The following is a 24,039-nucleotide window of genomic DNA, read 5'->3' as shown; positions in this document are numbered from 1 at the left end:
CTGAGAAACACTTTTAATGACGTATCATCAGTAAATAAGGGCGATTGCCTCTTAAAACCTCTGCTTTTGTCCCTCTCTCTCTTTCCCCTCTATCTCTTTATTCCCCTCCCTCTCTCCCTCCCCCCTCCTGTAGTTGCCGTATCAACCGTATCCTGGAGTCTCCACGTGGTAACGCTCTTTTGGTCGGCGTAGGCGGCAGCGGCAAGCAGAGCCTCACTCGATTGGCTGCCTTCATCTCCAACCTGGAAGTGTTCCAAATCACCCTCAGGAAAGGCTACGGCATCCCTGACCTCAAGGTACACGCACGCACACCTGCACCTGCATGCACTGACCGAGACCATTGCATATTGCATGACTTAAACTACAAATTTTCCCCATTCTGTTCTACTGGGAACTTATGTCTAGCAGCTGACCAGCTAAATGCTCCCTCTCTCCCTTCTCCACTCCCACCCTCCTTCCCTCCACACCTCTCTCTCTCTCTCTTCCCCCCCATCAGACTGACCTGGCGTCCCTCTACATCAAAGCTGGCGTGAAGAATGTTGGCACGGTGCTGCTAATGACTGATGCCCAGGTGGCAGATGAGAAGTTCCTCGTTCTGGTCAACGATCTTTTGGCATCGGGTACGAATGGGACGGGGACATTGGGGAAGGGGGTTGGCTGGGACATTGGGGAAGGGGGTTGGCATTGGGGTTGGCTGGGACATTGGGGAGGGGGGTTGGCATTGGGGTTGACTGGGACATTGGGGAGGGGGGTTGGCATTGGGGTTGGCTGGGACATTGGGGAGGGAGGTTGGCATTGGGGTTGGCTGGGACATTGGGAAAGAAGGCTATGTGTCACTCTGTTGGCATTAGGTAAGGCAGGGGAAGCCAGAGCCATATATAAAGAGCTCCAATATACTGTATCTGGCCTTGCCAATAGCTGCCCATGTAGATGAATGAGAGGAGAGTTCTCTCTTTCACAAAGAAGAACAGCCTGGCTTTGTGTGAGTGTGCTGAAACACTGCTACTGCATCACTGTTAGAGGTGATGCCAAACGCAAATGTCCACCTCCGGGTAGACAAACAAGTGAGTTCTATACTACAATTCTATTCCATTATTCAGATGGATGAGGAGGAGACATGGAAGTAAAAACCTAAAGAAACAGGATTTCTTTCTCCTCTCTGTCTTCCTGTGAGTCTGAGTTGCAGTACTGTAATAGTAATGCTCAGAGCTTCACTGTAAATCAGTGATGTGAGTCATCCAGTCACTAGGACCCTCGCCTGTCACTACCTCCTGTTTACACCCCTTCAGTGTTAGAGGAAACAGTGCCACTGTTCGCCCCAGCACATTCTGTTATTGTTTTGTTGATAAAGCATCCAGCATGGTAAAAAGACATTTGCAGGACCTATTCTGCTCTTCTATCCTGCATGAAGTGATGTGAAATTATACAAGGGGAAAAAACAGTGTTCGTTGTTTGAAGTTCTTTGTTGTTTTAATATCTCAGGTTTATCCTCATCTGAACGTTCTATTGTAGATGAGCTCCCTATTGGTTTAGATCTGAATGTTCTATTGTAGATGAGCTAGCTCCCTATTGGTTTAGATCTGAATGTTATATTGTAGATGAGCTCCCTATTGGTTTAGATCTGAATGTTCTATTGTAGATGAGCTAGCTCCCTATTGGTTTAGATCTGAATGTTCTATTGTAGATGAGCTAGCTCCCTATTGGTTTAGATCTGAATGTTCTATTGTAGATGAGCTCCCTATTGGTTTAGATCTGAATGTTCTATTGTAGATGAGCTCCCTATTGGTTTAGATCTGAATGTTCTATTGTAAATGAGCTCCCTATTGGTTTAGATCTGAATGTTCTATTGTAGATGAGCTCCCTATTGGTTTAGACCTGAATGTTCTATTGTAGATGAGCTCCCTATTGGTTTAGATCTGAATGTTCTATTGTGGGTGAGCACCCTATTGGTTTAGACCTGAATGTTATATGATCGGTGAGATCCCCATTGGTTTAGATACTTCAACAACATGTTGGAGTGTTCCAGTATATGACCCTCTATGTGGGATGCACAGGTAGCATCTATGACACCTGCACTTAGAAATGTACATTTCTACATAGTTGAATTGTGACATGTTAGTAATGGTCTGGAACAGGAACCTGCATACACAGTACCCCCCCCCCCCAGGACTGTACGTTACCCACCATGTCTCTGTGTGATGTGAATGTTCTATCCCAGGGGAGATTCCTGACCTGTTCCCAGATGACGAGGTTGAGAACATCATCGGGAGCGTCAGGAACGAGGTGCGAGGACTTGGAATGATGGACACCCGGGAAAACTGCTGGAAGTTCTTCATCGATCGAGTCCGCAAGCAGCTCAAGGTGACAAACTGTCTTGCTCAGGGACGTTTTCTTCTTTGAGCGTTTTCTTTGAATTTCATACCTCTCTCGGGTGTAAGAAGTTGAGAAACATGAATAATAATAATTCAAATGAAACTGGTCTAGAAGTGGTTGTAAACAGGTTTCTGTAACCAGCTTGGCCTTCTGAGTTGTTACCACTTCCTGTGTCAGACCATAGAGATTATACTATTCAGAGGTTCATGACATTTTTCAGATACATTTTTTTTTAGTAAGGTCTAGTCTTATTATATTGCTGTGAGAGCTGTAGTTTGGGTATGAACTGTAGGCCAGCATTTCTCTCTGTGTGACTACAGTCCTGATGAGATCGTGCCACCACTACACCCTGTTGTCTGAGGGAAAGCGTCAGGCCAGGGGTTAGCAGTATTATTATTATGATGAGGTTTGGAGCAGAATAAATGAGGGTAGTAGAGTCCCATGGGTCGGTGTTTAGAGAGGCTGGATCACACACATATACACAAACACACACACACACACAAATACAAAGGTGGACACACATACACGCACATAAACACATACAGCTGGATTCCTCATCCCTGTGCTAGGTAGGTGGCTGTGTGTTTCTCCCCTGGGGGCAGTGGGCTGACTGTGTGTGTGTGTGTGTGTGTGTGTGTGTGTGTGTGTGTGTGTGTGTGTGTGTGTGTGTGTGTGTGTGTGTGTGTGTGTGTGTGTGTGTGTGTGTGTGTGTGTGTGTGTGTGTGTGTGTGTGTGTGTGTGTGTGTGTTTCTCTGTGTGTGTAGGTGGCCCTGTGCTTTTCTCCAGTGGGCAGTAAGTTGCGGGTGCGTAGCAGGAAGTTTCCAGCTGTGGTTAACTGTACAGCCATTGACTGGTTCCATGAGTGGCCACAGGAGGCGCTGGAGTCTGTCAGCCTCAAGTTCCTACAAGAGGTCGACAACATTGAGGTGAGATCTCTCCTTCTCTCTCTTTTTCTCTCACACTTTTCTTTCCCACTCTCTCTCTCATTTTCTCTCTCTCTCTGTTTCTCTCTTTCTCTCACACACTTTTCTTTCTCTCTCATTCTCTCTCCCTCTCTTTCGTAATCATCATCCACAATAAAACCTCTAACACTCTACCTCTGTTGTCCTCCCAGCCGGAGCTGAAGGAGTCAGTGAGTAAGTTCATGGCCTACGTCCACGTCAGTGTGAACCACACCTCCAAGGAGTACCTGTCCAATGAGAGGCGCTATAACTACACCACGCCCAAGTCCTTCCTGGAGCAGATCAAGCTGTACCAAAGCCTGCTGGCCAATAAGAGCAGAGATCTCACCATGAAGATGGAACGCCTGGAGAACGGCCTACAGAAACTTAACAGCACCTCCGCTCAGGTCAGACCTTACCTTACTTTATTCTAACTTAACCTACAGTACCAGCCTCTTCCTCACCTTAACCACCAAGATGGAGAGGCTGGAGAATGGCCTGCAGAAACTCAACAGCTCCTCTGCTCGGGAGATTTTTAAGGCTTGAGACAATTGAGACATGGATTGTGCATATGTGCCATACAGAGGGTGAATGTGCAAGACAAAAGATTTAAGTGCCTTTGAACGGGGTATGGTAGTAGGTGCCAGGCACACCGGTTTGAGTGTGTCAAGAACTGCAATGCTGCTGGGTTTTTCAGCTCAACAGTTTCCCGTGTGTTTCAAGAATAGCCCACCACCCAAAGGACATCCAGACAACTTGACACAACTGTGAGAGGTATTGGAGTCAGCATAGGCCAGCATCCCTGTGGAACACTTTTGACACCTTGTAGAGTCATCAACAAATTGAGGCTTTCCTGAGGGCAAATGGTGGTGCAACTCAATATTAGGTTAGGTGTTCCTAATGTTTTGTACACTCAGTGTATGTTCCCTGATTCAACACTTGAAGGGACATGAACACATCAGCAAGTCCCACACGCAGGAAAGTCTAATTATAGTGTTGGTGACACACACACCCTCCAACGTTACTAGCATTAATGCATTACAATGTGTCACCAACCCCCTATAGGAATACCCAGCAGGTCACATACATACATTACAGCACATACTTACCCTGTAATTGTGTTGATTGTTCATTACAGTTACAACCCCTGACCCCTTTTACGACAGGCTTCATTAATGGTCGTTTTATATGTGTTCACGTCCCTATGACAAGCCTCTTGCAATAAATGTACTTGTTTTGTAACATCAACACTTAATTCAGAGGTCAGAAGTCAGAGGTCGGCTGTCTGGTAAACAACAATAAACAAGGTTGGGGTTAAAACGGGGAGATGAGGCTGAAAATGACTCATCGGCTCCCCAGAGAACATATTAAAGGGATTCCTGTGGGCTGTATTCAGCTCCTCTGGTCTGGATTTTGGTCTGTTTTTGCGGCAGCCATCTTGGATGATGAGTGTTAATAGTGTTTTAATGAGAGGAGAGAGAGTGGGTTGGAGCTGAGATGCTCTGATACCACAGGATGTATCTGGGAGCGGATCAGGGGAGCTGAGTTCTTGCGCTGCACACACATGCACATACACGTCTGCGTGTGTGTGTGTGTGTGTGTGTGTGTGTGTGTGTGTGTGTGTGTGTGTGTGTGTGTGTGTGTGTGTGTGTGTGTGTGTGTGTGTGTGTGTGTGTGTGTGTGTGTGTGTGTGTGTGTGTGTGGCTCCTAGACCTGCCTCTATCAGTGTAGAGTTGCGTGGGAGAACAGTGCTCTTATACTCTTTATAATGAACCTACACACACACACACACACACACACACATACACCTCCTCCTCTTCTTTTTTCTCTCTGACACTAATCGCTGTGGGAGGCTAATGTCTCATCTCCAGTCGTGTAAATGTGAGGGTTCTAACCTCCAATCTACCCTCATCCACAGATCCCTGACAGGGAGCCAGATAAAGGAAAAATAGGAGGTCATATATAAAAATGATTTAAAGGCCCAATGCAGCCGTTTTTATATATCAGTATCAAATACTTTCTAGGTAACAATTAAGTTGTAGATTGTATTCTCAACCAGCAACTATCCATTTTCACACTTACAGTGTTACAGTGTAAGTGTCATTAGCTGTTGTAAAATATTATTGAAAACATAGGAAAAACTTAATTTCAACTGCACTGGGCCTTTAATGATTAAGGGAAACTAGTTCTGCTTCTTCAACCACGTTTCTCTGTTCTGATTACATGATCTGATGAGTTCTAGTGTATCGGTCCCAGACTCCCAGTCTGATGAACTGGTTATGGTGCTGTAGGGGAAAATACCTGCTCTCCTGTAAATTAGATCTTGGAAATAACTTTAGGTTTGTTTAGATCCACCTGGACAGAATTTCATCTTCCATAGAGGGAGGGTGGTAAGGCAGTTATACGGATTTTAATTGATGAAGACAATGCACCCTGTCTAGAAGCTAGGGTATTATGTGTGGGTGTTAGATAGCCCCATACACAGTGGTACGTGTTTACATGTATATAGAGAGCTGTCCAGATGTAGAGCGATTTCACTGTTTATCTCACAGCCACGTCTCACAACAATTAGCTAACGCTCTCTTGCAATCCATCTCTCTCTCTCTCTCTCTCTCTCTCTCTCTCTCTCTCTCCATCCCTCTGTCTCTCTATCTTTCTCTCCCTCTCATTCCCTCCATCTCCCCCTCCCACTCATCACTCTGATGGCTCACTCGGTGCTTTTCAGTTTCTGTCTGGGTTGATTTCATCAGGACCCAACAGAGACATCTTCTACACAACACCCTCAGCACTCTCACGTCATGTTTAGTTAATTATCTCAAAGAACAACAAATATCACTCTGTTTTATTTCCCCTGTGCAACATTTTGACGAAGTCAGATGGTAAGGTAGAAACATGCATGCATTCTGTGGAAATTGTGTGTGTTTCAGTTTTTCATTTGTGTGTGGTGTGTGTGGCATGAGTGGGTGTGTGTGGCATGAGTGTGTGTGTGTGGCATGAGTGTGTGTTTGTACCTGCATGCATGCATGCGCGTGTGTGTGTGTGTGTGTGTGTGTGTGTGTGTGTGTGTGTGTGTGTGTGTGTGTGTGTGTGTGTGTGTGTGTGTGTGTGTGTGTGTGTGTGTGTGTGTGATTACAGTTCTAGCGCCTAACGCTATTAAATTATCCAGTAGATACAGTTGAAGTCAGAAGTTTACATATACTTAGGTTGGAGCCATTAAAACTTGTTTTTCAACCACTCCACAAATTTCTTGTTAACAAACTATAGTTTTGCCAAGTCTGTTAGGACATCTACTTTGTGCCTGACACAAGTAATTTTTCCAACAATTGTTTACAGACAGATTAGTTCACTTATAGTTCACTGTATCACAATTCCAGTGGATCAGAAGTTTACATACGCTAAGTTGACTGTGCCTTTAAGCAGCTTGAAAAATTCCAGAAAATGATGGCATGGCTTTAGAAGCTTCTGATAGGCTAATTGACATCATTTGAGTCAATTGGAGGTGTACCTGTGGATATATTTCAAGGCCTACCTCGAACTCAGTGCCTCTTTTGCTTGACATCATGGGAAAATCAAAAGAAATCAGCCAAGACCTCAGAAAAAAAATCGTAGACCTCCACAAGTCTGGTTCATCATTGGGAGCAATTTTCAAACGCCTGAAGGTTTTTAAAAATTTTGTAAAATTTTATTTCAGCTTTATTTAACCAGGTAGGCTAGTTGAGAACAAGTTCTCATTTGCAACTGCGACCTGGCAAAGATAAAGCATAGCAGTTCAACACATACAACAACACAGAGTTACACATGGAATGAACAAAACATACAGTAAAAAAAAATAATAATACCGCATTCATCTGTACAAACAATATAAACACCATGGGACCACGCAGCCGTCATACCGCTCAGGAAGGAGATTCTGTCTCCTAGAGATGAACATACTTTGGTGCGAAAAGTGCAAATCAATCCCAGAACAACAGCAAAGGACCTTTTGAAGATGCTGGAGGAAACCGGTACAAAAGTATCAATATCCACAGTAAAACGAGTCCTATATTGACATAACCTGAAAGGCCGTTCAACAAGGAAGAAGCCACTGCACCAAAATCGCCATAAAAAAGCCAGACTACGGTTTGCAACTGCACATGGGGACAAAGATCGTACTCTATGGAGAAATGTCCTCTGGTCTGATGAAACAAAAATATAACTGTTTGGCCATAATGACCATCGTTATGTTTGGAGGAAAAAGGGGAAGGTTTGCAAGGCGAAGAACACCATCTCAACTGTGAAGCACGGGGGTGGCAGCATCATGTTGTGGGGGTGCTTTGCTGCAGGAGGGACAGGTGCACTTAAAAAAATAGATGGCATCGTGAGGGAGGAAAATGATATGGATATATTGAAGCAACATCTCAAGACATCAGTCAGGAAGTTAAAGCTTGGTCACAAATGGGTCTTCCAAATGGACAATGACGCCAAGCATACTTCCAAAGTTGTGGCAAAAAGGCTTAAGGACAACAAAGTCAAGGTATTGGAGTGGCCGTCACAAATCTCTGACCTTAATCCCAGAGAAAATTTGTGGGCAGAACTGAAAAAGCGTGTGCGAGCAAGGAGGCCTTTAAACCTGACTCAGTTACACGAGCTCTGTCGGGAAGGAATGGGCCACAATTCACCCAACTTATTGTGGGAAGCTTGTGGAAGGTGTCCGTTTGACCCAAGTTAAACAATTCAAAGGCAATGCTACCGAATACTAATTGAGTGTATGTAAACTTCTGACCCACTGGGAATGTGATGAAAGAAATAAAAGCTGAAATAAATAATTCTCTCTGCTATTATTCTGACATGTCACATTCTTAAAATAAAGTGGTGATCCTAAGTGACCTAAAACAGGGAATTTTTACTAGGATTAAAGGAATTGTGAAAAACTGAGTTTAAATGTATTGAGCTAAAGTGTATATAAACTTCCGACTTCTGTATACACTACCATTCAAACCTTTGGGGTCACTTAGAAATGTTCTTGATTTTGAAAGCACATTTTTTGTCCATTAAAATAACATCAAACTGATCAAAAATACAGTGTAGACATTGTTAATGTTGTAAATGTCTATTGTAGCTGGAAACGGCAGATTTGTAATGGAATATCTACATAGGCGTACAGAGGCCCATTATCAGCAACCACCACTCCTGTGTTCCAATGGCACGTTGTGTTAGCTAATCCAAGTTTATCATTTTAAAAGGCTAATTGATCATTAGAAAACCCTTTTGCAATTATGTTAGCACAGCTGAAACTGTTGTCCTGATTAAAGAAGCAAGAAAACTGGCCTTCTTTAGGCCAGCAGCACGGCCAGGTGGACTGGGGACATCAAGGAGTCATCAGGCCAGGTAGTCCTGAGGCATGGTCCTAGAGCTCAGGTCCTCCGAGAGAGAGAACGAAAGAAAGAAAGAAAGAAAGGGAGAAAAAGGGAAAGAAAAAAAGAAAGAAAGAGATATTTAGATACTAAAATTCACACAGGACACCGGATAAGACAGGAGAAATACTCCAGATTTAACAGACTGACCATAGCCCCCCAACACATAAACTACTGCAGCATAAATACTGGAGGCTGAGACAGGAGGGGTCGGGAGACACTATGGCCCCATCCGACGATACCCCCAGACAGGGACAACCAGGTAGGATATAACCCCACCTACTTTACCAAAGCACAGCCCCCACACCACTAGAGGGATATCTTCAACCACTAACTTACCATCCTGAGACAAGGCCGAGTATAGCCCACGGGTGACAACCCGGACAGGAAGATCAAGTCAGTGACTCAACCCACTCAAGTGACGTACCCCTCCTAGGGACGGCATGGAAGAGCACCAGTAACTCAGCCCCTGTAATAGGGTTAGAGGCAGAGAATCCCAGTGGAGAGAGGGGAACTGGCCAGGCAGAGACAGCAAGGGTGGTTCGTTGCTCCGGTGCCTTTCCGTTCACCTTCACACTCCTGGGCCAGACTACACTCAATCATATGACCTACTGAAGAGATGAGTCTTGAATAAAGATAAAGGTTGAGACTGAGTCTGTCTCTCACATGGGTAGGCAGGACATTCCATAAAAATTGAGCTCTATAGGAAAAAGCCCTGCCTCCAGCTGTTTGCTTAGAAATTCTAGGGACAATTAGGAGGTCTGCGTCTTGTGACCATAGCGTACGTGTAGGTATGTACGGCAGGACCAAATCAGAAAGATAGGTAGGAGCAGACCCATGTAATGCTTTGTAGGTTAGCAGTAAAACCTTCAAATCAGCTCTTGCCTTAACAGGAAGCCAGTGTAGAGAGGCTGATCAATTTGATGTTATTTTAATGGACAATTTTTTTTATTTTCTTTCAAAAACAAAGCGACCCCAAACTTTTGAATGGTAGTGTACTTGTTATCTCTCCATTTGTGATTTGTGTCCCCTTTTTGTCCATTTCTCTGCTGTGAGAAAATCATAGATTTTTTTAATGCAATAGATCAATATTATATGAATGATAGAATGATGTCTGTTCTGAGGGTTGGGTCTTAAAAATGTTTGGTCCTGTAAAAACACACATCAGAGATTCTATTCGTCGATAACAGATTCATTTTGTGTGTGTAATATATGTGTCGATTTCTGCTTATAATACGTTATCATCGTGACAAAAATGATCAACAATACAGCCTTCCTGTCATCACAGATCTCATATAAGGCATGTGACACTCTGCTCTCTACCGGTCACTATTACAGATAGAAGAATCAACCAAACCTCAAACATGACCTGCCCTCTCCTATTCTCTTCTGTGATAGGTGGACGACCTGAAGGCCAAGCTGGCCGCCCAGGAGGTGGAGCTCAAGCAGAAGAACGAAGATGCTGATAGGCTGATCCAGGTAGTCGGTGTGGAAACAGAGAAGGTGGGTGGTACTGTAAAACATTGTTGGTAGTGGGTGGGTCGGGTTCCCCTCATCATTCCCTAAACAATGTATTGTAAAGTGCTTTTAGCATCTGGATATTGCAATCCACATTTTCTAAAGCATTATTGTGAATCACTTTGAGACGTTGTGAGAAGCATTGCTGCGTACGACAATAATTCCCACGTCCTTTTTCTTTGATCTATGACCAGGTGTCTAAGGAGAAGACTGTGGCGGATGAGGAGGAAGAGAAGGTGGCGGCCATAGCGGTGGTGGTCACAGGGAAACAGAGAGACTGTGAGAAGGATCTGGCCAAGGCTGAACCAGCCCTCATAGCAGCACAGGAGGCTCTTAACACTCTCAATAAGGTTCACACACAAACACACAAATACACTCACAGTTTGATACCTTATGGGTTTCATTTCCAGTATATCAGATTTGATATGGAATTATGGTATTTTCCACAAAATAATGTGCTAAAATATTCACGGCTCAATGTCCAGCGGTTTCTTACTATCTAGTGCTATAGCCGTTCTCTGTTGGTTTGATATGGAAGAGCTGTGGGATTCACTAAGCACCTGAGTGGTTTAAGGTGTTCTGTGTTCACCCAACCAGAACTGACATCTCTTTTCCGGCTAGGCTACCCTCTCTAAAGACTCCAATTAGTATTCCCTGTTGTTTTCTTCTTCTTCTTCTTCTTCTTCTTCTTCTTCTTCTTCTTCTTCTTCTTCTTCTTCTTCTTCTTCTTCTTCTTCTTCTTCTTCTTCTCAAAGTCAGCAAACTGTTCCAATTTTATAAACCTACTTTTTTTCTAGAATGCCCTGACTGAACTGCTGATTAATTCCTGATAACTACTTTATTGAAAAGTGTATTTACTGTGATACAGTATGTGGTTGTCGCCCCTATCTTAAGATGAATGCACTAACTGTAAGTCACTCTGGATAAGAGCATCTGCTAAATGACTAAAATATCATATAAATGTAACTGTAGTCCTTTGAATGAAATCCAGTTTTTCATATTTTTTTATTCATCCTTCCCTTGCACTGAATAACCTGGCAGAGTGGAACTCCTTCAAGTGCATTCCAGTTTTTAATCTCTGTTATTGTCTCTATCCCTCCTTCTCATTTTTCATAATAGCCTGGTCAAGCTGATGTCCTCCAAATGCACTTTCTATTTCAATCCATTCTTCCTTCCCTCCATCTCTCCCTCCAGAACAACCTGACTGAGCTGAAGTCGTTTGGTTCTCCTGTGGTGGCTGTGACCAACGTGACCGCTGCAGTCATGGTTCTGATGGCACCGGGTGGTCGGGTTCCTAAGGACCGTAGTTGGAAGGCTGCCAAGGTGATGATGGCCAAAGTAGATGCTTTCCTGGACTCCCTGGTCCATTTCAACAAGCAGAACATCCCAGAGCCTTGCCTCAAGGCCATACAGCCCTATCTACAGGTAGAGTACAGTCTTACCTATTGGTAGAGTACAGTCATACAGCCTTACCTGCTGGTAGAGTACAGTCATACAGCCTTACCTGCTGGTAAAGTACAGTCATACAGCCTTACCTACTGATAAAGTACAGTCATACAGCCTTACCTACTGGTAAAGTACAGTCATGCAGCGTTACTTACTGGTAGAGTACAGCCATACAGCCTTTCCTACTGGTACATTCATACAGCCTTACCTACTGGTAGAATACAGCCATACAGCCATACCTACTGGTAGAGTACATTAATGCTGCCTTACCTACTGGTACAGTCATACAGCCTTACCTACCGGTACAGCCAATACAGCCTTAACTACTGGTACAGTCATATAGCCTTACATACTGGTAGAGTACAGCCATACAGCCTTTCCTACGGGTACATTCATACAGCCTTACCTACTGGTAGAATACAGCCATACAGCCATACCTACTGGTAGAGTACATTAATGCTGCCTTACCTACTGGTACAGTCATACAGCCTTACCTACCGGTACAGCCATACAGCCTTACCTACTGGTACAGTCATACAGCCTTCTAGTACAGTCATACAGCCTTACCCACTGGTAGAGTACAGTCATACAGCCTTACCTGCTGGTAGAGTACAGTCATACAGCCTTACCCATTGGTACAGTCACACAGCCTTACCTACTGGTACAGTCACACAGCCTTACCTACTGGTACAGTCATACAGCCGCACATACTGGTAGAGTACAGTCATACAGCCTTACCTACTGGTACAGTCACACAGCCTTACCTACTGGTAGAGTACAGTCACACAGCCTTAACTACTGGAACAGTCACACAGCCATACCTACAGTACTGGTACAGTCATACAGCCTTACCTACTGGTACAGTCACACAGCCTTACCAACTGGTACAGTCACACAGCCGTACCTACTGGTACAGTCATACAGCCATAACTGCTGTTAGAGTACAGTCACACAGCCTTAACTACTAGTCACTGGTAGAGTCCAGCCATACAGCCTTACCTACTAGTAGAGTCCAGTCATACAGCCTTACCTACTAGTAGAATACAGCCTTACCTACTGATACATTCGCACACAGCCATACCTACTGGTACAGTGACACAGCCGTAGCTACAGTACTGGTACAGTCACACAGCCTTACCTACTGTTACAGTCACAGAGCCTTACCCACTGGTATAGTCATGCATGCCTTACCTACTGGTACAGTCACACTGCCATACCTACTGGTACAGTCACACAGCCTTACCAACTGGTACAGTCACAAAGCCTTACCCACTGGTACAGTCATGCAGCCTTACCTACTGGTACAGTCACACAACCTTACCAACTGGTACAGTCACAAAGCCTTACCTACTAGTAGAGTACAGTGATACAGCCCTACTTACCAGTAGAATACAGCCATACAGCCTTACCTACTGGTACAGTTGCACTGCCGTACTTACTTGTACAGTCACACAGCCGTACCTACAGTACTGGTACAGTCACACTGCCATACCTACTGGTACAGTCACATTGCCATACCTACTGGTACAGTCACACAGCCTTAACTACTGGTACAGTCACACAGCCTTACCTACTGGTACAGTCACACTGCCATACCTACTGGTACAGTCACACAGCCGTACCTACTGGTACAGTCACACAGCCTTACCTACTGGTACAGCCATACAGCCTTACCTACTTGTACAGTCATACAGCCTTACCTACTGGTGCAGTCACACTGCCATACCTACTGGTAGAGTCACACAGCCGTACCTACAGTACTGGTACAGTCACACAGCCTTACATACTGGTACAGCCGCACTGCCATACCTACTGGTACAGTCACACAGCCTTACCAACTGGTACAGTCACAAAGCCTTACCCACTGGTACAGTCATGCAGCCTTACCTACTGGTACAGTCACACAGCCTTACCAACTGGTACAGTCACAAAGCCTTACCTACTAGTAGAGTACAGTGATACAGCCCTACTTACCAGTAGAATACAGCCATACAGCCTTACCTACTGGTACAGTTGCACTGCCGTACTTACTTGTACAGTCACACAGCCGTACCTACAGTACTGGTACAGTCACACTGCCATACCTACTGGAACAGTCACATTGCCATACCTACTGGTACAGTCACACAGCCTTAACTACTGGTACAGTCACACAGCCTTACCTACTGGTACAGTCACACAGCCTTACCTACTGGTGCAGTCACACTGCCATACCTACTGGTAGAGTCACACAGCCGTACCTACAGTACTGGTACAGTCACACAGCCTTACATACTGGTACAGCCGCACAGCCGTACCTACTTGTACAGTCACACAGCCTTACATACTGGTACAGTCACACAACCTTACATACTGGTACAGTCACACAACCTTACATACTGGTACAGTCGCACAGCCATACATACTACTACAGTCACACAGCCTTACCTACTGGTGCAGTCACACAGCCTTACATACTGGTACAGTCATACAGCCTTACCTACTGGTTGAGTACAGCCGTACCTACCGGTACAGCCATACAGCCTTACCTACTGGTACAGTCATAAAACCTTCTAGTACAGTCATACAGCCGTAGCTACAGTACTGGTACAGTCACACAGCCTTACCTACTGTTAGTCACAGAGCCTTACCCACTGGTACAGTCATACAGCCTTACCTACTGGTACAGTCATACAGCCTTACCCACTGGTACAGTCATCCAGCCTTACCTGCTGGTAGAGTACAGTCATACAGCCTTACCCACTGGTAATGGACAGCCATGCAGCCTTGCATACTGGTAGATTACAACCATACAGCTTTACCTACTGGTAGAGTACAGCCATACCTACTGGCAGAGTACAGTCATACAGCCTTACCTACTAGTACAGTCACACAGCCGTATGTACAGTACTGGTACAGTCACGCAGCCTTACCTACTGGTACAGTCACACAGCCGTACCTACTGGTAGAGTACAGTCATACAGCCTTACCTACTGGTACAGTCGCACAGCCTTACCTACTGGTAGAGTACAGTCACACAGCCTTACCTACTGGTAGAGTACAGTCACACAGCCTTACCTACTGGTACAGTCACACAGCCGTACCTACAGTACTGGTACAGTCACACAGCCTTACCTACTGGTACAGTCACACAGCCGTACCTACTGGTAGAGTACAGTCATACAGCCGTACCTACTGGTAGAGTACAGTCATACAGCCTTACCTACTGGTACAGTCACACAGCCTTACCTACTGTTGCAGTCATACAGCCTTACCTACTGGTACAGTCATACAGCCTTACCTACTGGTACAGTCATACAGCCTTACATACTGGTACAGTCACACAGCCTTACCTACTGGTATAGTCACATTGCCGTACCTACTGGTACAGTCACACAGCCTTACCTACTGGTAGAGTACAGTCACACAGCCTTACCTACTGGTAGAGTACAGTCACACAGCCTTAACTACTGGTACAGTCACACAGCCTTACCTACTGGTACAGTCACACAGCCGTACCTACAGTACTGGTACAGTCACACAGCCTTACCTACTGTTAGTCACAGAGCCTTACCCACTGGTACAGTCATACAGCCTTACCTACTGGTACAGTCATACAGCCTTACCCACTGGTACAGTCATCCAGCCTTACCTGCTGGTAGAGTACAGTCATACAGCCTTACCCACTGGTAATGGACAGCCATGCAGCCTTGCATACTGGTAGATTACAACCATACAGCTTTACCTACTGGTAGAGTACAGCCATACCTACTGGCAGAGTACAGTCATACAGCCTTACCTACTAGTACAGTCACACAGCCGTATGTACAGTACTGGTACAGTCACGCAGCCTTACCTACTGGTACAGTCACACAGCCGTACCTACTGGTAGAGTACAGTCATACAGCCTTACCTACTGGTACAGTCGCACAGCCTTACCTACTGGTAGAGTACAGTCACACAGCCTTACCTACTGGTAGAGTACAGTCACACAGCCTTACCTACTGGTACAGTCACACAGCCGTACCTACAGTACTGGTACAGTCACACAGCCTTACCTACTGGTACAGTCACACAGCCGTACCTACTGGTAGAGTACAGTCATACAGCCGTACCTACTGGTAGAGTACAGTCATACAGCCTTACCTACTGGTACAGTCACACAGCCTTACCTACTGTTGCAGTCATACAGCCTTACCTACTGGTACAGTCATACAGCCTTACCTACTGGTACAGTCATACAGCCTTACATACCGGTACAGTCACACAGCCTTACCTACTGGTATAGTCACATTGCCGTACCTACTGGTACAGTCACACAGCCTTACCTACTGGTAGAGTACAGTCACACAGCCTTACCTACTGGTAGAGTACAGTCACACAGCCTTAACTACTGGTACAGTCACACAGCCTTACCTACTGGTACAGTCACACAGCCGTACCTACAGTACTGGTACAGTCACACAGCCTTACCTACTGGTACAGTCACACAGCCTTACATACTGGTACAGTCACACAGCCTTACCTACTGTTTTATTTTAGGGAATTTGATTGAGAATAATTCAGTGATGATAGTGTCATATTATTGTGATACTTTATTAAACCGTCTTTTGAGGAAGGTGAGAGTGTTGAATCTGTTAGAGTACCCAAGAACTCAACATGCAAGACCAGTTGTACTTACCAGCTTGCATAACCTCGGACATGATGTCAAGCAGCACATTTTCATTGAACGTGTTAATCGTGTCCCTCCACCCCATGCCAACTCTGCAGGACCCAGAGTTCCAGCCTGAACTAGTGGCCTCTAAGTCCAATGCTGCGGCGGGCCTCTGCTCCTGGGTCCTAAACATCGTCAAGTTCTACCAGGTGTTCTGTGAGGTGGAGCCCAAGAGACAGGCTCTGAGCAAGGCCAACGCTGAGCTGGCTGCAGCCCAGGAAAAACTCACAGTCATCAAGACTAAGATCAACGTGAGTTAACCTAACACTGATCAGGTTGAATCTGATTTAGAAACAGTTCTTAGACTTTGGTTTTATAGTCCACTATATCATGGTATCAGAATTCACATTGTGAAAATGTAATTCATCTAATTACCTAATAATAAGTTGTATGTTTCTTTAAGGGAGTAGAAAATACATTCTATTCAGAGGCTGTTATATGCATCAAGAAATACATCTCAAGATGACAATCCCAATAGCTGTAAATAATAGCTGTGAGTCAACGGCCTATTGTGTATTTGACATTCAGACCCTCATCCTTAGCAGCCTCTATGCAGTCCCTCTTTATGAAGTCAGACCATGTAGCAGCCCTGCCGTAGCAGCCCTGCCGTAGCAGCCGCCTTGCTGTCTGCCAACGTCCAACCCTGAAGAGTTTCTAGTTTAGACTCTAATAAGTTCCAAATCCACTTTTTTCCGCCTGTCGTTTGTTCAGCTGTCAGCCAAAGCATTTGTGTAGAAAATGGCTCCTGAGCCAGGGGGAATTAGCAATCCTCAGTATCATATAATATGAACCTGTGTGTCTCCACCAATTAATTGTGTTTGTTCTTGTAATAACTGCCTCCGTATGCCTAATAAATCCTCTGTGGAGATTGATCACATTTCAGCAACTTTCAGAAAACTGTGAAAGTTTTGTTTCATCCGGAGTAGCTTGTCGTCGGGTAACAAGCGTTTAGATCATTTGAAGTTTTATCTGTCAATTTACCAAGCTCTGTCTCTCTCTCTGTCTCTCTCTCTGTCTCTCTCTCTGTCTCTCTCTCTCTCTGTGTCTCTCTCTCTCTCTGTCTCTCTCTCTCTCCTGTGTGTGTGTGTGTGTGTGTGTGTGTGTGTGTGTGTGTGTGTGTGTGTGTGTGTGTGTGTGTGTGTGTGTGTGTGTGTGTGTGTGTGTGTGTGTGTGTGTGTGTGACAGCACCTTAATGAGAACCTGGCCAAGCTGACAGCCAAGTTTGAGAAAGCCACGGCCGACAAGCTCAAATGCCAGCAGGAGGCTGAGTCCACCGCTCGCACCATCTCTCTTGCCAACCGCCTGGTGAGTTGGCCAGACACACACACACACACACTTACCTGGGGGCATACACATCGCCTGCTGATCAGTATTCAGTAAGGAGATGTGTTGTGTTGACAGTGTGAGGGTGGTAATCTCCACTTGATGAGAGACAGGCCAACAAAGGAATAGAAGGATCAGCATTTTCTAAAAGTGTCAAACAACATTGTAATCATTATTGCTAAGTTAAGCTTATTATTTCCAAACCAGCTGTGTTCTATAACGTTGTCACACTTCTATTCATTGATGTTATTGTAATTAAGACAGGCTACTGACGGTATACTTTTTTAATGAGTCTACAGCTAGCAGGGTGCAGTGTGGGTAATCAATGTCACTCAGGGCAGAATGCTAATTGTAGAGCCTTAACTTTGACTTTTGTGTTAATCATGCCTTGGTATCAATATGAGATTTGCATGAAAATTCTAGATTTTTTTAATCATATTTTTTTTACTTAACCAGGCAAGTCCGTAAAGAACAAATTCTTATTTACAATGATGGCCTACCCCTGCCAAACCCAGACCACACTGGGCCAATTTTGCACCGCCCTATGGGACTCCCAATTACATCCGAATGTGATGTACATCCTGGATTTGAACCAGGGACTGTAGTGACGCCTCTGGCACTGAGATGCAGTGCCTTAGACCGCTGCACCACTTGAATTGTGATCTGGCCTGTCTCACTCCATGGTTATGTGTGGTGTTGTGTCCTGCCGTGTCACATTGTGTTGTGGTCTGTAGGTAGGTGGTCTGGCGTCGGAGAACGTGCGTTGGGCGGAGGCAGTGGAGAGTTTCAGACGTCAGGAGAGGACTCTGTGTGGGGACGTCCTCCTCATCACAGCGTTTGTCTCCTACCTGGGATACTTCACTAAGCGCTACCGACAGCAGCTCATGGACAACACCTGGAGACCATACCTCAGTCAGTTACAGGTGGAACAACACACACAGAGCCATATGCATACACACATAATAATCAACATTTCTGTTATCACATCATTGTAAAAGTGTTTGCCATTCATTTAATGAACGTCCTGATAAGCAGCTGATGAATAGAATCAGGGCTGGACCAAAAGCCCGTACCCCATGAATCTCCAAGAGGAGGTTGTCCACCCCTGATCCATGCCATTTCGATGCCTGTGGCTTCTATGCTTGTTACTAACCACCGTCCCCCATCCCACCTCCCCTCTCTCCCAGGTGCCCATCCCAGTGACCCCTGACCTGGACCCTCTGACCATGCTGATGGACGACGCTGACATCGCGGCGTGGCAGAACGAGGGCCTGCCGGCCGATAGGATGTCCACGGAAAATGCCACCATCCTCACTTCCTGCCAGCGCTGGCCCCTCATGGTGGACCCCCAGCTACAGGGCGTCAAGTGGATCAAAAACAAATACGGAGAGGATCTACGCGTCATCCGCATCGGACAGAGAGGGTGAGTCACAAGATGGCAGCTGTTCTGGAGAGAGTTTTTGAAGAAGGTATATAATGGGCTCTCCTTGACAATCTTAATAGAGACCATAATTGCCTCTTTTATTGGGCAGAGTGGGTGAGAAAGACTTTACTCGGAATCACTTCCTGGTTTAATGAATTGCTATAACGATGTAGATTAAATATTTTCTTCAATGAAATTTCCACATCATTACACATCACCGATAGTGCAGGAGACGGTTCAACAAGCATAGTACAAAAAGTCTTTAAAATATTGGGTAAAACTGATTAAGGCTTAAGCTCTTTCTAGTGACAGTAAAACTCCTATTCACGGGTCTGTGTTGACTTCTGGGCATGTGTCTCTCAGGTATCTGGACTCCATAGAGAGAGCTCTGTCTGCTGGTGACGTGGTTCTGATCGAGAACCTAGAGGATACTGTAGACCCTGTTCTAGGGCCACTACTGGGGAGAGAAACCATCAAGAAGGGCAGGTGCGTGACTCTCTAAGTGGTTTCCAAAGCATTTTCCATCAAATCTGAAACCTGCTTTAAAATAAACGTTTCAGCCAGTTCCAGTAGGCTGAATCCTACCGACCTTGCACGGTCACTGTCAGAAATTGAAGCGAGAAGTTCATTGACACATTTGAAATGTGGATTTATCCTAGTACAGCACGACTTCAATCATCACACCTCCAACTACTCTCCTCTCCTCTCTCCATCCACCTCTCCTCAGGTACATAAAGATAGGAGACAAGGAGTGTGAGTACAACCCCAGCTTTAGACTGATTCTCCACACTAAGCTGGCCAGCCCACACTACCAGCCCGAGCTCCAGGCCCAGTGTACCCTGATGAACTTTACCGTGACCAGGGATGGTCTGGAGGACCAGCTGCTGGCTGCTGTGGTCAGCATGGAGAGGCCTGACCTGGAGGAACTCAAGGTGGGGCACAGTTAGCGTTTCGTCTATGATGATGGTCGTTAGCTATGTTTCCACCCCCACACCCAAAAATGTTTTCGAGGGACTTATCAAATATTTGCATAGCAAATACAGTGCCTTGCGAAAGTATTCGGCCCCCTTGAACTTTGCGACCTTTTGCCACATTTCAGGCTTCAAACATAAAGATATAAAACTGTATTTTTTTGTGAAGAATCAACAACAAGTGGGACACAATCATGAAGTGTAACGACATTTATTGGATATTTCAAACTTTTTTAACAAATCAAAAACTGAAAAATTGGCCGTGCAAAATTATTCAGCCCCTTTACTTTCAGTGCAGCAAACTCTCTCCAGAAGTTCAGTGAGGATCTCTGAATGATCCAATGTTGACCTAAATGACTAATGATGATAAATACAATCCACCTGTGTGTAATCAAGTCTCCGTATAAATGCACCTGCACTGTGATAGTCTCAGAGGTCCGTTAAAAGCGCAGAGAGCATCATGAAGAACAACATTAAATAGTACCCACAAAACACCAGTCTCAACGTCAACAGTGAAGAGGCGACTCCGGGATGCTGGCCTTCTAGGCAGAGTTGCAAAGAAAAAGCCATATCTCAGACTGGCCAATAAAAATAAAAGATTAAGATGGGCAAAAGAACACAGACACTGGACAGAGGAACTCTGCCTAGAAGTCCAGCATCCCGGAGTCGCCTCTTCACAATTGACGTTAAGACTGGTGTTTGCGGGTAATATTTAATAAAGCTGCCAGTTGAGGACTTGTGAGGTGTCTGTTTCTCAAACTAGACACTAATGTACTTGTCCTCTTGCTCAGTTGTTGCTTCTTTAATCAGGACAACAGTTTCAGCTGTGCTAACATAATTGCCAAAGGGTTTTCTAATGATCAATTAGCCTTTTAAAATGATAAACTTGGATTAGCTAACACAACGTGCCATTGGAACACAGGAGTGATGGTTGCTGATAATGGGCCTCTGTACGCCTATGTAGAAATTCCATTAAACATCAATAGTAATTTGCAACATTAACAATGTCTACATTGTACTTCTGATCAATTGTATGTTATTTTAATGGACAACAAATGTGCTTTTCTTTCAAAAACAAGGACATTTTTAAGCGACCCCAAACTTTTGAACGTTGGTGTGTGTGACGAGCATACATTACTGGAAGTGGGGAATCAACAGTGAGGATACTGTAGGAACATATGGTGTGACTCTCCCTCGGGTATCGAAACGAGCTCTAGACATTTACCAGTCAGACACTCAAACCAGTCAGGTTTCATTTAGTCTTTTCATCTTTCGTCTTCAGATACCATCTGAGAGTTAGACTGTCAAGAGTCGAGCAGGGTTTGATGTCTCTTCTCCTTAGGTGTAACTAACAACAGATTCATCAACACTGACTAGAGTCAGCGACTTTTTGCAGCCTCTCATCATTATCTCGCTCCTCTTCTTTTAACAAAGTTTTGACATCACAAGCGGCTGCGCAAGAGCCCGCGGCGGCGAGCTCTTTGATTCCAAAAACAATCGTCAGACTCTTTGATTAGCGAGACGTTAACTGGAAGGGTGATAATTATTGGGCCCTGGGTCCATCACGTAGAGAATATTGTGTGTGTGTGCGCGCGTGTGTGTGCACGCTCACATACGTCTGTCTGCCCTCGTCAATTAACTAGCCTCATCAACTGCATCTTGATGAGCAACTACTCAGCATGGTAATAATAATGTCGGTAAACTAGCCTGTCGCTTCAGTAACACCTCAGCATTACATCTCAAATGACACCCTATTCCCTACACAAGTAGTTCACTATTTCTGACCAGAGTCCATGGGATGTCACCTTGAACTGTGTACCAAAATACCACCCTATTTTGTAGACAGCGCATTACATTTAAACTTCATCCTCTGGTTGAGAATACGGTGTCATTTGAGATGCTTGGCTTGGCTGGGTTGTTATGTAGGGAGAGAGAATGGCCGACATGTGCAGTATCTGAATGCAGGTAACTGGAAGAATGGTCTTGATCAAAGCCCAGGAACTTAATGATGCCACATGCTCACAGCATCGACGATAACCAGGATCGGCTTTGTGTCCACGGCTGTTGGATATGGATGTCCTGAAGCCTTTAGACAGGACAGTCACTGAAACACTGCTACTATCAGCATCCCTGTCCATCCCCCGCTCTCAGTAATACACACACACATGCGCGCATACACACTCAAGCACCCATGTGTGCACACACATGCACACACACTCTTGTCTTAATCTCCCTATCTCTATCCCCCACTCCCCCCCCCCCCCACCACCACCGCATTAAACCAAATCAGAAAGCCCAACTTTACTCAGAAACACATTCGGCTGACGGCAGTGTTTTGGGAGAGATCAGGAACTCTGATAATTGTAAAACTCAGTCAGCGGGTCGGAGCAGAGCGGAGTGGAGATTTACTGTAGCAGTGATTCTATTTACATCCAGTGGATTTCATTCAGCTTGCTGCTTGTTGGCATTGGGCCTCTGTAGGGAGGGTTTAATCAGTCCTGTAGGCTTTCATCTGAAGACAAATCATCATTTTTTTTAATAACCTGAAAACACACATGCAGACATACACACACAGATGGGCACACACAGAGCGATGGGCACACACACACACACACACACACACAGATGGGCACACACACAGAGAGAGATGGGCACACACACACACACACACACACACACACACACACACACAGATGGGCACATACACACACACACACACACAGATGGGCACACGCACACAGAGATGGGCACAGACACACACAGAGATGGGCACACACACACACACACAGAGATGGCACACACACACACACACACAGACGGGCACACACACAGACGGGCATTTACAAACACAAACACACTCACAGATGGGCACACGCACACAGAGATAGCCACACACACACACACACACACAGATGGGCACACACACACACACACAAACACAAACGCACACAAAACGGCAGTGTTATTTTAAGCCGCCTGTGTGTCCCCTCAGCAAAACGCAGCGGAGAAGTGAAATGTGATTTAATGAAGCTTGTTTAATTAGCATTTCATGGAGATGGGAGGAGAGGAAGAAGAAGATGAGGAAAAAGAGGGGAAGGAAAAGACGTGATGTGGAACTCTTATCTTTTTAATTAACGTTAAAAGTTAAGCGGGGTAAACGCGTGGCTAACTCCATGCACCTGCTATCCAAACAATTCCCAGTAGAATTTGTTTATTTGGTTATAACCTGTTCTGTGTTCCCCAGTAAACAACACGTTTCCTCTCTACTGACTGATAACAATCACAGTACTGATAGGAGCCTGTAAATAGAGCCTGCCTGTAGACCTGTTTATTGTCTCTGAATCAACTTCATGCCATTATTCCTCTAATGAGTTTAGAGTTTAGCTACTGAGCTGAATAGGATAGTTTGGATACTGGATGCTGATTGGTTGATAGGCATTAGTTATTCATGATAATCCACGGGTAATAATATAATATATGCCATTTAGCAGACGCTTTTATCCCCACAGCATTTTAGTCATGCAAGCATACATTTTACATTCGGGTGGTCATGGGAATTTGAACCCACTACCCTGGCGTTATAAGCGCCATGCTCTACCAACTAAACCACAAAGGACCGTCATTTGTGATAACAGTTACATTTGAAATATTCCCTGTCCCATAGTTCAGCCAGGCAATTCATAAACTTTATCTCCACTGGAATAAAGATGTTGCCAACATCAGCGGGGGTTTCTATAAACCTTCCTGCACAGTCTTCTCGCTTTGCATTCACGTCGGGCCTAAGAACAGCCCTAAACTGTGTGTTACTCTCGATAATCCACGGGTTCTCTTGCCTTATTGCTTAATGAACTCATCCAAAGTCCAGTTAAGAAGTGTCAAATGTCAACACCCCATTTTCAGAGAGGGGGACACCCATAGAATCCCCCTAACAATTATAATAACGGCCTCCCACTCGGGT

At 45.1% G+C, this 24,039-nt stretch overlaps 1 protein-coding gene across 1 annotated transcript in view; it reads left to right on the top strand.

Moving 5' to 3' along the window:
- The window catches only part of LOC139375621 (dynein, axonemal, heavy chain 9), a 130,179-nt gene that overhangs the window by 57,896 nt on the left and 48,244 nt on the right, over positions 1-24,039 (top strand). Inside the window, exons 48-61 of the mRNA XM_071117412.1 lie at positions 134-296; positions 497-620; positions 2,219-2,361; positions 3,138-3,299; positions 3,488-3,721; positions 10,106-10,210; positions 10,420-10,575; positions 11,420-11,650; positions 16,421-16,615; positions 17,550-17,669; positions 18,422-18,610; positions 18,875-19,110; positions 19,474-19,596; positions 19,838-20,042. Of these exons, the coding sequence (XP_070973513.1) occupies positions 134-296; positions 497-620; positions 2,219-2,361; positions 3,138-3,299; positions 3,488-3,721; positions 10,106-10,210; positions 10,420-10,575; positions 11,420-11,650; positions 16,421-16,615; positions 17,550-17,669; positions 18,422-18,610; positions 18,875-19,110; positions 19,474-19,596; positions 19,838-20,042 (2,386 nt within the window). The remainder of the gene's footprint in view (positions 1-133; positions 297-496; positions 621-2,218; positions 2,362-3,137; positions 3,300-3,487; positions 3,722-10,105; positions 10,211-10,419; positions 10,576-11,419; positions 11,651-16,420; positions 16,616-17,549; positions 17,670-18,421; positions 18,611-18,874; positions 19,111-19,473; positions 19,597-19,837; positions 20,043-24,039) is intronic.

Source organism: Oncorhynchus clarkii, chromosome 20 (assembly GCF_045791955.1).
Source record: "Oncorhynchus clarkii lewisi isolate Uvic-CL-2024 chromosome 20, UVic_Ocla_1.0, whole genome shotgun sequence".
Classification (NCBI taxonomy): Eukaryota; Metazoa; Chordata; class Actinopteri; order Salmoniformes; family Salmonidae; genus Oncorhynchus; species Oncorhynchus clarkii.
This window is presented reverse-complemented; position numbering and strand designations above follow the sequence as displayed.